This window comes from Fopius arisanus, unplaced genomic scaffold (assembly GCF_000806365.1).
Source record: "Fopius arisanus strain USDA-PBARC FA_bdor unplaced genomic scaffold, ASM80636v1 scaffold00072, whole genome shotgun sequence".
Classification (NCBI taxonomy): Eukaryota; Metazoa; Arthropoda; class Insecta; order Hymenoptera; family Braconidae; genus Fopius; species Fopius arisanus.
Window position 1 is genome coordinate 194,903 of NW_011887811.1, and position 17,461 is coordinate 212,363.

The 17,461-nt window shown below is 39.2% G+C and overlaps 1 protein-coding gene across 2 annotated transcripts in view; it reads left to right on the top strand.

The window, feature by feature from the left end:
* Positions 1-17,400, top strand: part of kon (chondroitin sulfate proteoglycan 4-like protein) — a 32,065-nt gene extending 14,665 nt beyond the window's left edge. For both annotated transcript variants that reach the window (XM_011310057.1, XM_011310058.1), the window contains 7 exons: positions 2,416-2,647; positions 4,861-5,077; positions 5,911-6,505; positions 8,396-8,656; positions 10,410-10,607; positions 11,070-11,271; positions 11,454-17,400. In XM_011310057.1, the coding sequence (XP_011308359.1) occupies positions 2,416-2,647; positions 4,861-5,077; positions 5,911-6,505; positions 8,396-8,656; positions 10,410-10,607; positions 11,070-11,271; positions 11,454-16,558 (6,810 nt within the window). In that variant the 3' untranslated portion in view covers positions 16,559-17,400. The remainder of the gene's footprint in view (positions 1-2,415; positions 2,648-4,860; positions 5,078-5,910; positions 6,506-8,395; positions 8,657-10,409; positions 10,608-11,069; positions 11,272-11,453) is intronic.
* Positions 17,401-17,461: the final 61 nt, after the last annotated feature.

Consider the following 17,461-nt stretch of genomic DNA (forward strand, 5'->3'; position numbering starts at 1 on the left):
TCAGTGAAACTCGAAAATGAAAAACTGCAATTAGTCGTCCTAAACGAAGTGAATTCCAATTTAATTCAACCGTTTCATTTATTCCGCTTCGTATCATATTCAATTCATATAATTACGATCGAATAATGAAAATAAAGCAATGATATCTGCAAATAATGGTGAAAAAAAAAACAATTAATATTCACACGTGAAACGCGGAATAGAGTTTTTCATTTTGTTCACGAGAAATAAAAATTCCGCGAGATTCAATAGTCATGGAAGAAAAAAAAATTGTAATATTCTGACATCTTTTTTTTTATGTGGTAAAAAACGGGTTTTTAGCGGCGAATGCATGGAGTTTGAATTGGAAACGGAGTTGGGCATAATGGAATAATTAAATAATTAATTAAACTCACTCTGCACGGGTTAATAAGTTACTTTGATGACAACAATTTCAAACATTTCAGATGAATTGCACCGAAAAAATGACGAATAATAACTCGTAATACAATTTATCAACAGAAAACAATTCCACAAAGTTAATTAATGACTTATCAATTGACAAGTCATTATTACCCAATATATAATTCATCTCCAGCGCTCAATTGAAATTAAAATAATTGTTTATCGATTATCCAAATATACCATAAGATATTGCACAATACTGCGGATTTCCGAATACTGAATTTCAAATATTTTGTCTCTGAAAATTCAAAACCTTAATTAAGTTGAATAAAAATATCAAATTTTCCGATTACCCTGAATTTCCGAAGTTTCTCCCATTTTTTCCATATGATTTATCACCGCTATAATTTGCAATGCGCAAATTTCAGTAGAAAATCCAGGGATCAGTATTTTTGTTTTTATTGTCCTTTCGCGTTCTCTCCATCGGTTTTTCCCCTCAATTCATCGGACTATCTGCGAATAGCCCGAGGATAAACAGAGATGTAAAGGAGGTTAATTCCGACAGATCGCTCCTTGGTAAAAAAAAAAAGAGAGGAAAAATGCGCGATGAATGTGCATGGCAAAACAATACTGCATATTCATTCGTACTTATTCGTCTCGGATGATCGGTAAAGGAGAGATGCCATAAAACGCATCAATTGCGGTATGACCAAATGCCATTTATTATGGTACGTAATAGCTTGAACCTCACATCTCACCTCACATGTCTGGTGCACGGCGTCGCATTTCTCATTGTTTCCATGATAACTGCTAAACTATCGGGATTTAATAAATGACATTCTCCAGTCGACGTGGATTATTATCATGCCTCGATCGTGAGCTTCCTATATTCTCCATCATCAATTCTTTTTATCTGAGACTATCAGAATGTCGAAGAAATATGCGGTGCAATCTGCACTGGAAATTTGACACATCACGTTGCCAGCACTTTACGGCTGCCAAATGGCAGATCCCAGAATTTCCTCTCGAATCAGGGAAAATCTACCTCTCTGATCAATCAACCGGTTGATGACGTCTTTTTAGGTTTCGTGAGGTACACCAGATGAAAATTACCGTTGAACTGGCGGAATATGAAATTTAGCATTCATAGGAAAATTTCAGTAATTTTATTTCTAGTGGAAAACATTTTTAGTGAAAAAAAATTTTTAGTGCTTTTCGTAATGGGGTGAAATTGAATTATTATTGAAACTTCAGACTTCAGTTTACAGGTGGATAATTAAAGATTGGTGCGGATTTTTAAAATGGATGTACAAGGTGCATATGGCGACCAGTATGATACGGTAAAACGGAACGATCGCCGCAGGGCTGTTATCAGCGACAGAAATTCGTCACAGTCAATAAACCAGTATATGCACTATTGAACAAATTCGATGAAGTTCTCAAACATCAACATAAGCACCGTAACCGCATTGAGGCACTTCTCAAACATTATTAATTTAACTGACCGTTACATGCCAATTTCCGTTGAGGTATTGCATTGAAATTGCGATGAAATTGCTCGTGAGATTTTGAATTTACATGGAAATGTCAACCACACGAATTTTCCAAACATCCAACGAGAATGAAAATTCAGATAATAATTCTAGTGTAAACAGTGTCTCTACAAATTAAAAAATTCAAACAACAATTTCCACTCGTTTCGGGTATTTGTAAAATATACACTAATTACCCCGTCACAGTGGCAATCAACAATAACCAATAAATGTTTAGTTGCAATTTTTTACTGCTCAGCAATTTCGCATGTGCATTGTGGTCTCTACTTCCCTCTGCACTTGCCGAAATTTCAATCACGCGATCATTGAGCTTCGGATGATTGGGGAAAGTAATTTTAGTAATTTTAGAGATGAGCGTCAACGTGAGAATGGAAATAAACAAATAGTGGGATGATGGGGAAGTTGGACCTGTCGCAATGTTTAACTTTGATGACATTAACTCGTGTTTAATGTTTTCTTTTTTTATTTGAATTTCCAGGTAAACATCAATTTGGGAGCTGGTGAGAGTGAGATTTCCAGCCCACGAGGATTGACGTTGAACGATCAGAGTTGGCATGAAATTAATTTAACACGACGCGAGGCAAATATGACGCTTCAGATTGACGTTATCCACACAACGAGAATGATTTTACCCGGTCGTTTTTTCGTTCTCAACATACTCTATGGTGTTTATATAGGTGGACGGGGTGATTTCAATGAGTTATTTCTAGGTAAGTGCAATAACTTTTTTCATACCCGCAGTCTTGTGCTGCACGCCTACAACCTCCAATAACGCAACATTCTCCATCATTTTATTCTCATATTTATCCGCATGAATGCCACCCGCTCAAGAATGGAGGAATATAATAACGGGAAATTGGAAATTGGAAGGTGCCTCGTTACGTCGACGTGTTATCGAACGAAAAATTACGGGAGAATTATTGTTCGTTATGGATCATACGGACCATTTAACATTGCATGCATTCTCTGACGCTCCAATTCGGGTTAAATTGCTGAATTTTTATCCCACGTTCGTGTGCACACATCGGCGATGAAACGTTCAATATCAAACACGAAACCCTACGAATTTTTTTCAACGCTAACAATTTTCATCTTTCTTTTTTTATTCTTTCTTTTACATTAATCATCCCTTTTACGTTTGGATTGCGGATTGGATATCAACGTTTGTATTCAAGCACTTTTCAACTGGGTCGAAGTATTAAAATTGATCCTTTGTTTTCAACTGGTTGGAAATACTTCAGAAATCGCAAGATTGAAAGCTGGCGATGGTGGAACTCGTATTTTATGTTGTGCCAGAATTTTTTCTGGAATTTCCAGAGAATTTTAATTTCACAAATAACGAAATTTCCATGCAATATCGTCATTTATACGAGACTATCAGAATTTATTTTTATTTTCCTCTCGAATTTCATAAATGTCACTTTATTCGTATGAAAATTATTTGAGTAAATTGCCATCAATAAAATTCAATGAACCAATGAGTTGAAGTTGAAAAAAAAAATGGGAAATCATAGAAACCCCTTGCAGAATTGTCCCTTAACACAATTCTCATGAAAGCCAAGCGATATTCGTTGAAGAAGTAATCTTGGCCGTGAGACGTGGAAAAAAATCCACATCGAATAAAGAAAAGGCGAGAAAGAAGAAAGGCCACGAGGGTGGTCTCCAGCTTTCGCCATCTAATTCGCCCCCCAGGTCACCGAATTGAATACGATCAGCGCAAACAGCGACTTTCTCCAGCACAATATTCCCGGGGCTAACCAGTGAAATTCAATTTACATATTCATGACGATTCATTTGTTCGCGGCCTGTACAACCCAAATTTTCCAAAGTGAGAAAGCTCAATAATTCTCACCGCTTGCCCCGTTTTATTCCAAATGAAAACATAAGAGAAAAGACAAAAAAAAAAAGCACGACAATTTTCCGAGAGCCCTGAGAAAACAATGTAAATTGTAATGCAATTTCATCAGACGATATCAACGACTTTATTCCATAACCATTATCTCGTCATTGCCATGGGATTGTGACGAGGAGGATGAGAGAAAATGAAGAAATCCGGTAGAACAAGGGAAAATTCAAATGAAAAAAAATGAGATGGAGTATAGAGGGCAGAGAATTTGATGAAAAATTACACAGTCTGATTTTTTTTCAAGTAATAACTGAGTAACACTAGTGCATGTCCCGGTGAGTGCACGGAGAGAGATGCAATCCCATGTTTTATCAGGTAGACTCCCTCCACCCCCGCCCACATTTTTTCCCATTTTTATCTATTTTTTTTTCCTCGCTCCCCCCTCTCCTCGTGCTCTTTTCAATTTGCATAAATAAATATTTAAGAAAAGTTTTTTGGCTTGTGGAGTATGAAACGCGATATCTCTGGTTCTAATATACGACCGGCGAGCAATCTCCCTTGTGTTTTTTCGTGGATGGAACCATAAAGTGGTGGGTTAGTGTTATAAATGGTTTCTCCTTTTTTACTTTCTTCGTGGCATCTTTTTTTTTTTTAATTCATTGATCGTTTGCATGGGCGATAAAGGGGATGGATAAGGGGAAAGACTGGAGGGAAAAAGGAGATGGGAGATAGCGGTCTGGATACACAAATAGAAAGGAAATGGATGGAGCCACTCCTCTATCCCTCAGCCCTTACATTGGCTTAAATTTATGAATATCATATGTACACACCTCACCTTCCTCGTCTTTTACTCTGGCGAATTATTCATAGGCCCTATTACGCTGGACGGTTAATGCTCCCATGAAAACGTAAAATGTAGAATAGAATATATATGGCCAGTGGAATACGGGGTAATGATGATGTTTGAACAAATTCTCGGGAGTCGGCGGTCTCTTCACTGCATGAGATATTTTGAACAATGTTAAACATACCCACATTTTTTTTATTATGATATATTTTTTTTTTTTTCGTTTTTAGGTCACACGGAATATATGCGGGGTTGTATGGCCGACATTGTGTACAATGGGGCGAATGTTATAGAATCCACGAAATTGCGGAAAGTTAAGTCTGAGGCAACTGCTGTTACGTGGGGCTGTTCATCTGAATTTGATGCTACGAGAAAATCTCAGATAAGTTTTCTCCAGGAAGGTGCGTTTGTATCTATTCCACGGGCCATTCCACGGGCTGGATCAAGGTAATTTTGAGGATGAATGAGATTTGCTGGGGGTGGAAAAAAATGTTGAATCTCGAGGAAAACAATCTGCCTGTGAAAAATTGGTGAAACCTCTGTCAGCAATCTGTTTCGGCTATTTTACCCTCCTCGGAGTAATTCCCCGGGTAAAAAAAAAATTGTACGCGGATTTTTTGTTCCAAATTTTCAAAAAATTTCTGGAAAAATTTTCGAAAAATTTTTCTTTTGAAACAAAAAACAAATTGGGAAACACAACAATTGTATTTTTGGGAAATGTTTTTTCAAAATTTATTTCGGGAAATTTTTTTTATTATTTGCTAGAAATTTTTACGAATATAATTTTTTCTTTTGATTATCCTGTTGTTTTTTTTTTATTTTTCAATATTCTCAAAAAATACGCTATGTAAATTATAAAAAAAAATTTCAAAACCTTTCCCAAAAATAAAATTATTTTGATTTCCGATTTTTTTTGTTTGATAAAAAAAAATTTCTGAAAAGTTTTCCAGAAATTTTTTGAAAATTTGCAAAAAATATTCCTATTACAATTTTTTTACCCTGGTCCTGTTTATTCCACATTTGAAATATTTAAAAATAAAAAATATAGCAATTACGGCAACAAATGAATATTCAAAGGACTCAAAAAAATTCTGGATTGACTAGAAAATGAGTCTGCGAAATATACGAAAAAATATATTCAAATGAAAGAGTTCATTCTAGAGAGATTTTTTTTGTGTAAATATTTGTACACCCGTAACAAGAACAAACGATAAATTCATTTTATTTCTCCCTAAAAAGAAAGAAAAGAAGATAAAATTCTTACTGCTGTCGCATTGCAGATGGGACTTGGAGTTGAGAACAACGTCTGAATCAGGTCTGTTGTTCTACAATGCTGGACAAGCATCGCACGCTGATTACTTGGGCATTGAATTGAGTGATGGTAAAATACGTGTACTGATGAACAAAGGTAATGGAGCAACTGAGCTCATTCACTCATCAATTGTTGCTGATGGGAATTGGCATCGTGTATCGATAGACTTTAATCCCACTGTGATTGGTATAAGTATCGATGATAAATTGGAGCGTTTAAATCTACCGATTGGTGGTAATCGATATCTGGATTTGGCTGATGTGCTCTACATAGGTGGTACAGAGCTAAACAAACGAGCCAGAGCAATTGGTAAAGGCATCAAGTCGGGTGATCGTAGCTACAAGGGTTGCATCAGAAACATGTCACTCGATGCCAATGAAATTGGCCTACCAGACGTCAAGATCAGCGAGGGTATAGTCGTTGGTTGTGTCTGGTCTTATCCCTGCACCAGTGTTCAACCCTGCATTTCAAGTGCAACATGCACACAACTCGGTGTTGACTCATTCCAATGTACCTGCGATCAACCCCACTGCGTCAGGAGTAACTACGTATCAACGATAAACGTAAGTTCATTTTAAGTTCATTTTAAGTTCATTTTAAGTTCATTTTAAGTTCATTTTACTCCCTCCATTCACAGCAAATTTAATCGCTCATTCATTCTGTAATTGAATCCAATCAATTTTATTCGTCGGTGTATTTGCGATGTCAATTGTTTCCATACAAAGGGAGTGCTGTTGTCCACGTTACATTAACCAATCATTGATCAAAGGGGGTGTGTGGGGATGAAGAGGGAATTGCACCTAGTGATAGTGTTTGAAATGCTAGAAGTGGGGTGGAGAGGGCACTTCAACAATGGGCATGATTCCTATTTACCTTGTGCGGTTTGTGGTCGTCGTTGAAACGAGAGTGCTGATTTGCGGAAAGCTCCGTTTCTCGGCTAACGAGACACCACCAAGTGTGTCTTCCGACTCGCCCATCCAGTACACCTTCATCTTCATTGACTTGACTCTCATTAAATATCTCAATTTTTTTCCAGATCAATTCAAACCTCTCCCCCCCTTTTCCCCTCAATGTCAGATGCAAACGAAGAGGGAATCACGAAATATCTGTTGCTCAGGGAATAATTGTTTTTTTTATTTCATTGATTTGACGATATAATTGGAATTATTCCAGTAGAATAAATAGTGAATTAAAAAAAAATTCTTTTCTCAGATTTTTCATCGTGAAAGTTATCAATCCAATTCCCTCGCTCATTCAGAGAGTGTTTCAATGGGTCAATAATTCCAAGACCTTTTTATGAGAAAATTTCCAAGGTACTTGATGGTATTGAGTATATAAACTTATCGATAACTGGTAGAATTGAGAGCTCATGGATGTCTATCCGACTGATTGGAATAACTCCCATTGGATATAAAGGGAGGCAAGAAATCGCTTCTTTTCTCTGGTAGTCTTTTGTGTGCGCTACTATTGGTTGATGCTGCGGTAGTGAGTATCATGGGGAATCGCTCGCGATCCACCCTGGCCTCTGCCTTCGTCGTCTCGTAGGAAATCAAGCTACTTTTCGCTATTCCCACGGGCAGAGGTAGAGTTGAAAAAATAAAGGAGGTGTTCTTTACACGAGTTACTTGTTGTACACGATGGTGGGAGTACTTAAGGTTTCTGTGGAATTATTCAGATGCTGTTTTCTAGGTGGAGTTTAACTTTGGATTTGTCCCTCATGTCCACTTGCATGAAAGAATAATTTATCGCTGGCTGTAGTTTGCCTCCAACAGCTGGGGATCAGTGAATGCCTCGATTTTGTCACGAAACTTCAAATATCACTCGTTAAATCAAGACAATGGGAATTCATAGACCAGTGAAATTGATTAATCAGGGGGATAATGTTTGCTGCAAATACTGGTGAAACTTTAATTTCAAGCTTTTCTACTCAATTTCCATCATTTTCACGTTGTTATCACCGGTTAAACACACTGTGTTATATTTTCGGATTTAGTACGGCTTTTACATGGAATAAAAGACCTAATACTTCAGTCATTTCGAAAAGTAATGTCGACTGGTCTCGTAAATTCCACCTCTCACCCACGCCAGTCTCTCCATTTCCATTCTCATACATTCGTAAAAGACCGAATATTCTCCGGATTCCGGTGGAAAGTAAAAGAATTTTTTCCACTTGAACCCAGGGGTCCGGTGAATTTTCAGAGGGTAGAACTAACTTTTGACAATTTTCAATTAGCAATTTAATTAATGCTGAATAAATTAATTACCTATCGGCGTTTCTCGTCCAGTCATTCGTCCAAAGATCATAATTACAAAGTTAATGGCAAACAAAGTTCGTGACTCACCAATAAACTCTTCGCAGTTGGATGTAATAGTCCATTGAAATACCCCAGTTACTGGCTATTCGGGCTAATTGAAATGTGTCAATTGAAACGAGTGTGCCAATTGTGCTGCAGGCAAACGTGAGTCTAGCGGTAGACCTGGAGATTGTAGCACCAAGGGCTATTGTCGTGCCAGAAGGCGAACATGCGTTGGTTACTCCTGACAATATAGCGATGGTACTGGACATTGCCAAGTATGGGGCAAATGAGGACGGGGTCATTTTCACGATGGTGATACCACCGGAACACGGCAGACTCATCCTCAATTCAGCCGTTTCACCCACAGTATCAACCCCCGAGCTAGCATTCACCCTCCACGACATTTACAGAAACAAGGTAATATATATCAATCATTTTCACTATCCGCTATCTAATAGTTTCCTATTCAAAATTTCCCATCCCTTTCTGTCCAATTTGTTCCGCACATAAAAATCCTTTTGTTATTCACCAACAATTTTTGTTTTCTCTAATAAAAAAATTATTAAACCAAATATGTCGATTGCATCGATTTATTTTTCTAGATTATCACCACAATCTTTACCCCGTGGTATTTTTTTTTGTGTTATAGAAGGAAAAAATTTTAAGACTGACGGATATTAATTTAAAAATTCCCGGGGGTTTTTCCAACTCGGCATTTACCCCGTCTTAAAATTGTTTTATTGTTCCAATAGAATTCAAGTTAGTCTTGAACACCTTTATAACCCATACCAATTCCTCCCCCCCGCAAACTTTAAAGTTATATTCGCTCGGTGGTTTTCGTGGTTAGCTACTTAAACTTTCCCCTCTCACCAGCGAAACTTGAATTTCGTATAGACCATTTGCCGAATGCATCGTGTGCCACTGTCAGTAGATTCAAACAAACTTTGAATAACAGCCCAGCCCAGACCGATATCACTTCCATTGTTCACAATATCTGGGTTTTGTTCGATTTACCCGTGACTCAATGCTATTCCCGGTACACCCGAAAAACTCGATAATCTTCATCCCTCGATTTGCCAGTACATTCTTATCCAAGACGACAAAATGCGAAAAGAAAAAAAAAATTACAGAGAAAAGGGAGTAAAATAACAAAAGATCAGGAGAGAGCAGATCAAAGGGGACTGGTGAAGTAGAAAAAATAGAAAAAAAAAAATAGGGGGAAAAAAAGGTGTCACGAATCATAGTACGATGGAGTTTGACATGTTCCGAGTGGTAATCCATCCTGGATCAGTAGAGATCAGCAAAGAATAAAGAAAAGAGAAAAACTAGTTGATGGGTTCGTAAGCGTCGTCACAGCGAGCAATCACGTGTTTAACGTCCAACAGCCTTCGTGGATAGACTATACATAGACTATACATAGTACGTGACGGGGAAGTACCTAACTTTAGAAAAGCATTGAGGGAGGGAGACCCCTCAGAGACACAGGGGCTGGTAACACCCGCGTTTCAAACTGCCATGTACCAAGAGTCATTCTATATATAAAACCAAACGACTATGGACTACACTCTTTTTAATCTCCCTTTCTCTGCATTTATTGCCTTATTTTAAGTCAAGTCTCAGCTAACATTCCTTTTTTACCTCCTCCCCCTCTCTTCCACCTCTCGGTGTGTGTTCATTTCTCCCTGTACCATTAAAATTATTTTAGCAGACCTCTCCCTCGATGTGTCCTCCAACAGCAAGAACAGGGAGCTTATCTTCCCTGGCAACTTTGCACCATCCAAAAGACTTTGAATTAATTTGCCATGACTTTATTGCCGGTCTCTTCTTTACCTCTCTTCGTCGGTGGCAGTCTTTCCAGCTTCTGAATAATTGAACTGGACAACCACTGTTGTATGCTAATCGTCGAATTTTTAATGAATCACTGAGGAGTACTCACCACCGATGATAACCACTCCTCACGAAAATTCTAATGAACCATTTTAAATAATGGATTAGACTGTTGTAAAATAAATTCAAGGTGAATTATTTTTCATTTTTACATGGCACTTGAAATACTTAAGATATTAAAATGGCCAGCGGTGATCTTCTGAATTTTTATGTTCCATTTATTTAGATACACAAGCGGTATAATAGCATTTCATGTATATCAAAAACATTAATTCCATTACAGGTAAAGTATGTTCATGATGGAAGCGAGGGCCCGGGGGACTCTATGATATTAGAGTTGAAACTGACGGCTGGAATTGGCTTCACGCTTCCTGGATATCTACAGAGCCGTCTGAGGTTTCCCCTTCATGTCAACGTTACGCCGGTGAACGACCCTCCTCTTCTCGAAATACCAACAACCAAGGTCCTCAGGCTAGCACAAGTGAGTCCAGAAAGAGAGAGATAGGGTGAGAGAGAGTGAGAGAGAGGAGGAGTAACAAAAAATAATGTATATTTCTTAAAAAATATTCTCTCTCACTCGTTAGCCTTCTCCAGTTGCCAATTAAAAGTTGGCCGTTAGCCCTGGGAACTAAAGCCAGTAACTTTATACGGTTCAATTATCCAATAAATTCGGGGGAAGGAAGGGAGGATAAAATTTAATCAGACAGGCATACCATCACACGCTTAAAACATTGTTCAACATACGGGTACATGCGTATTGGTTATTCTCTGGTAGACGATTATAAACGCGTTGCTGTCTGCCATGCTTCAACCTAAATGACTCTGACCACAACTGTTGTTTCCACTCTGGATTAATTAACACGGCAATGTCAATTTTAATCAATGAAATGGTGTAAAGTTAATGGAGAATGAAAAAAAAATATATATAAATAAAACTGCACAGGGGACGAGAAAAATACTGACGAAAGAGCTCGTGTGGAGTGTGGATCCGGATACATCACCAGAGTTACTGGTGTACACGGTGTTACGTGCTGATACTGATGCAGGCCACGTTGAAAAAGTCAATCACTCGTCTCATCCACTTGAAACATTCAACCAGGCTGAATTAGCAGAGGGACTTATCTCCTACGTTCATCACGGAAATGGTGAGCCTTCCATTTAACTTGCCTCCTCCCTCACTCCATCAGTTTATTTCGTTGTATTTGATGGTATTTCATTTTGAATTCACCACTTGAGGATGAAACTCGGTAGCTAGATAGAATCAAGTGATTTAATATTGTCTTGTTGATTGTTTTTGTTGCACTCCTCTGGTTTTTATATTTTTCAGCCAAGTCGAATGCTATGCTGGGGCTCCAAGTGAGCGATGGAAGTGAAACGAGTCGGCCATCGTTTCTTCGTATATCCGCTTATCCACTTCAAATAAAATTGAAGCACAATAGTGGGCTGGTTGTGGTGCATCGATCCATGTCTTATTTAACTCCAGCAAACTTATCGTTCGCAACGAACTCGGATGACAGTAGTATTGAGATAGTGTACAGTATTGTAGCACAACCGCAGTACGGAGTTGTGCAGGAATTAAATGAAACGACTAATAGTTGGTACAGCGTCGAGCGTTTTACGAGTAAGGAGATTGAGGGTGGTGTTGTGCGTTATCTGCATACCGTTGGTAGCCCATCGCACGATCTTCTCAAGTTTCAAGCTAGTGTCAGAGATCTGAGGACACAGCAAACTTTTGACTTTAGAATTTCCTTTATCGATATGGAGCTCAAGGATGTACACAGAATTGGATTGGAATTCACAAACGTTAACAGAGTTAATGTGACAAACCATCATCTCAAGTACCAGACAAATCCTTTAATTACACCACCAACGAGAATTGAGTATAAATTGTTGGGTACACCCAAGTATGGGGATTTGATGGTGAGGGAGCGAGTCCTGCTGAGGAATGAAAAATTTACCCAAGAGGACATTGATTCAGGTGGCATTGAGTATCGTCTGTTTAAACTGGCGTACTCGCTGGTTGAGGATGAAATGACATTTGAGGTAAGTGCACCACAGTGCCAATCCTTGTACTCGAGCCTGGCAATTAAGCACTCCATTGGAAAGAACTCAAAGGCACTCAATTCACTCGACACTACTGAAACGTTAAAAGTTACAGAGGGACTGCAGGTCGCTTTAAATATCATTAAAATAAATCCAAGTGAGTTCAAAGTGAATGGCTTGATTTACAATTTGACTGAAGGGCCGTATAATGGATGGCTTACGGTTCAATGCCATTCGAATCAAACAGCTAGATCAAACGTGACGTCTTTCACCAGTGAAGAACTCATCAGTCAATCGGTTTATTACGTTCACGATGATTCGGAGACGAGTCATGATAGGTTGAGGTACGTGGCAATTGCTATTGACGTGGATTTCATGTACGTTGGGGGATTTGATGTCGAAGTTACTCTGAAGAACGACAATCCACCGGTGAGATCGGAATTGTCAGTTTTCGACGTTGTAATTAATGGAGATAGAGTGATAACACGACGAGATCTCACGTACACGGATCGTGATACTGGTACTCAACCTGGTGATCTGATTTATCAAATACAGAGTATATCGAATGGTGGAATTTATGCCGCTGGTGATTCGAGTCTTCAGCTTGAGGAATTCTCCCAGCGTGATATTAATGATGGTAAAATTTTGTTCAAACATCGCGGTGAGGAGTTGGGAAAAATGGAGTTCTACGTGAGTGATGGTGTATCACGTACACCTGGATACTTGGAAATTCGAGCGAGTCCACCTTACGTACGTTTTCTCGATACCAATGCGACAATTGTTCAGTTTAATGGCTCAGTGATATTTTCAATTAGAGATTTAGATGTTGTTACGAATATCGATGTTAATGACAAACAAGTTAAATACAGTGTTACGAGTAAACCCAAGCACGGAGTTATTCTTCAGCGGAATAATAAGGAGATTGGCTCGTTCGAGCGCCAAGATATTGCCAACAAATTGATATCTTACAGACACTTGGGGGGATCAATGACCAAGGATGAATTTAGGATTAGGGTGATGGTTAAGGGTGTTGCCGCTGAGACGAGAGTCATGATAAAAGTTTATCCCAAGTGCTACTGGGAGCCACTCGATGTTAAAAATAACCGGGCTATTCTTGTTGAAGAGGCGACAAGTGTTTTAATCAGCAAGCGAAACTTGGAAATATCACATCCCAAAATAACACCCACTGAGATCACTTATTTGATTCGTGAATGGCCCAAGTACGGTTATCTCGAGGTACAGACACAAAGTGATGGACACGGTGAGGAGTCAAAGGACGATTACGAGGCGAATCTAGTGAGGCACTTTGATCAAAGTGTAATCAATGAGGCTCGTGTACACTATGTTCAATCAGTAGCAAATCAAACGGATGACAGTTTTGTCGTTGATGTCACTAATGGAATAACATGGATGCGCGGTATCGTTGTTAATTTTATAATAATACCTGACAAGCTGTACGTTGAGGCTGACAACGTCACTGTCATTGAGGGCAAAGTCGTTCCACTCCGATCAACAAATTTTAATGTTATCACAATGTATTACTCGGGTAAGCTGACGGATTACAGAATTATTGAAAAACCGAGGCACGGTGTTATCATCGACTCGACGAAAAATAATCAAATAAAAAAATTCTCACAGAAACATTTGGAGGCGGGTGTTATCGTTTACAAGCACAGCGGTGATGAGTCCATCGAGGACAGCTTTAAAATGGTTGTAATTGCGGGGGATAAAACGAGCCAGCCCATCGATATTTGGGTAAATATACAACCGGTAAATGATCAAGTGCCAGTGCTTGTTAATTACACGACGTTGAGGCTGTGGCAGGGTGGCAGGGCCCTAGTGACATGGCAAAATTTGTCCGCTGTCGATAATGACACAAACCCATCACAAATCATTTACAATGTAACGAGCGTTAAGAATGGATTTTTTTCCATTCAGTCATCGCCAATTGTCGATGTTTACAATTTCACTCAAGAGCAAATCGATAAATCAATGATTATGTTCACTCATACGAATGGTACGGATGGAGCTTTTTGTTTTACATTGTCGGATGGAGTACATACAACTCACACGTACAATATATCTATCGATACTATTCCGATCGGTGTTACTATTGTGGAGAACAATGCTCTAAATATATTTCCGTTAACGAGAAAACCGATAAGTGAAAAATCACTGATGACAGTGTGCAGTGATCCAGCGAGAGAGATTAGGTATATTGTGAGACAGGGGCCAAGTCTTGGAAAGATAATTATGGAAACGAATGAGGGCACTTGGCACGAGGTCGATAGATTTACTCAGAATGATGTGAACGAGAGTAGAGTTACGTACGAGCATACCAAGCAGTTTATGGATTTGTTCACTAATGATTCATTTGTATTTGACGTTGAGAGCGATTTTGGGGGTGTTATACGGAATCAGGTGTTTCGAATTGATGTATCGGTATCGAGTGGAGGTCTTGGAAGATACATCGTGGCTAATCCGGTGAGAGTTGAAGAGGGTGGATCGGCCCGTGTACTCATGAATATCAGTGAAATCGTAAGATATTTACGGAGTAAATCCGGCATTACCAATCCCGAAGTTTTCACGAGATTAACTGGCCAACCGAGCCACGGACACGTTATGCTACTGCCCGACTTGAATATAACGGTTTTCAGTGAGACGCAGATTGAAGGTGGAAAAGTAGCTTACTATCACGATCACTCCAACAGCTTAGACGACAAGATACAATTCTCACTTCATCTGAAGCAGGGGTACGTTATGCTGTGCAATGTGACTATTCAGGTTATCATATCACCCGTGAATGATGAAACGTTTAAGCTTGTGACAAAGGCGCCATTCATTACTGTTGTGCAGAATCAAACGCAGACTATAACGCGCAATGATTTATTGACTACCGATCCTGATACAATGCCCGAGGAACTTGTTTATGATGTTATTTCAGGACCAACTGCTGGACGACTGTTGATGCTAACTGTTGAACAAAATATATCGGAAGTGATACAAGTTACTAAATTTAGCCAGCAGGATGTTGATGCTAATCGGCTTGTGTATGAGCACAGTGGATCGTCTCAGTCGGTAACTTTTTACTTTCGCGTATCGGATGGATGTTTTGCACCGGTTTACACTATTTTTAATGTTCATGTACTGCCGATAAAGCTCAACGTAACAACACCGTGTCCCGTTAGCTTACAGCAGGGTTTTAACATGGGTTTTGTTACCGAGGAAAATATAAAACTTGATACTAATGCCAGACAGGAGTACGTACTCTACTCGATAACAAGCCCACCCAAATACGGGCTACTTTATGTCAGGGATGTTGAAGCTGTGACGTTTAAGCACACTGATTTATTATCGAAAACAGTTGTTTTTTTGCAAACCGATATGTCATCTCCTAATGACAGTTTCGTTGTAACATCACGACTCAGCGATTACGAAGTCAAAGGGATAAGGGTGAGCATCAGAGTGACACCGTTAATGATAATCCGTCCGATGGTGGCATTTGCCGGTGAAAAGAATCAGATAACCAAACGATTTATGGATGCTACACCATTGGCTGAGGCAACTAACGGAAATCCCGTCTATCGTATCACTGCCAAGTCACGATACTGCAAGCTCAAAAAAATAATTCGCAGCTCTGGGGAGAAGAGGAGTACCAGGGAGCGAGAAACATCACGATTCTCCCATCGGGAAATAATATCTGGCCTAATTTATCTCGTTTGCCGTAGATTACCGACAACAGATCCTGAGGGATTGCTGGATTATTTTGAATTCAATCTGACAGCCTCGACTTATCAGCCGGCAAATGGTATATTCGAGATAAGACTTAAATCAGATCCTGAGATATCGAACAGTACTTTGGGTGGTCCGATGGATCCAGTGGGACATGAGGGTGAAATGTCAATAGCCCCCAACATGTCCCACGATTACTTGATGATCCTTGGCATGCTTCTTGGTGTTTTTGTCCTCGGTGTACTCGTCATTATGACAATAAGGTGCAGACAAAGGAGGTACAAGAATACCCAGGAGAGCAAAACGAGCGAGACAACACCAACTGTCGGTGTGATTCCACTACCGAGACCCCCTGATCATCTTATGCCAAGTACACCTCATCTCAAGAGATTTGGCAATGAAACCATGGACATCGCTGCCAGCACTCCACTTCCAACTCACTCAACAATCACATCGACATTGCCACAGTGCAAAGTCATACCACTCAATCCACTTGAGAGTGTCAGCTCTGATGCCGATGTCTCGTCGAGGTATCCTTATGGTGTGCCTGATGGTGATGACTGGAGTAGTTTTGACACTGCTGATTTACCATGCCCACCACCCACGACTAACCGCAGGGCAAATCCATTATTGAGGAGAAATCAGTACTGGGTCTAGCAGTCAACACCTTCGGGACATACTCATGATTATAATTCAATCGAGTATGAACCCGGATAGTCTTGCTCTGTGAATATTCATTAACTCGAGAAAAGACTGTAATAATTGATAAATTATCCGGAGGGAATTTATTTCCCGTGTACATGGATATGTTTCGATAGTTTAATCACTCTCTTTTTTGAGCGTTTTCATTGGTCAGGGGATTTTTATAATCCTTGTGTCAACGTTCGGGGTTCATTGTACCACGTGCACAGCTACCTAACTCGGCCTAACTTGAGTCGCTTATTCATTTCTTTTTTATATTCATCTTTTATTTATATGGAGAGTTGCCATCCGTTTTTTGTAATATAAAGTGTTAATAAGTATGTATACTAGGGAGGGGGAGGGGATTTTCCAAGGGGATGTTACGTGTTATGTGTAATTATTGGAGACAATGTTTCGTCGAGCCATTGTGTGTATTCAATGAAAACATCGAGTATTTGTTAATGTTATATTGAATTCTCGGTGATCGGGGTGGGAGGAGCGAAAATATTATTTTCAATGGATTCTGTATCGTGTATGCTTTTGATTAATCGAGGATTATGAGTTATTGATGAATTTGATGGGGAGATGGGACGGAGAATAAATTTATGGGAATCGAAACTCCATTTTGGGGGGTCATACTGAATCATCGGTGGCCTCCAGTTTATACGAGTAAATGTGTGGAGAGAAAAATCTGAGAGATTATCGGGAGCCAAGGGGCTAGTGCATTTGTTATCTAAGAAATAGATAATATATAGGGATTTTAAAAATACTAGATACATTTTTTTTTTGGATTACCCGGGTGAAAACAAAATTGTAATCGGAATATTTTTTCCAAATTTTCAAAAAATTTCTGGAAAATTTTTCAAACATTTTTTTTAT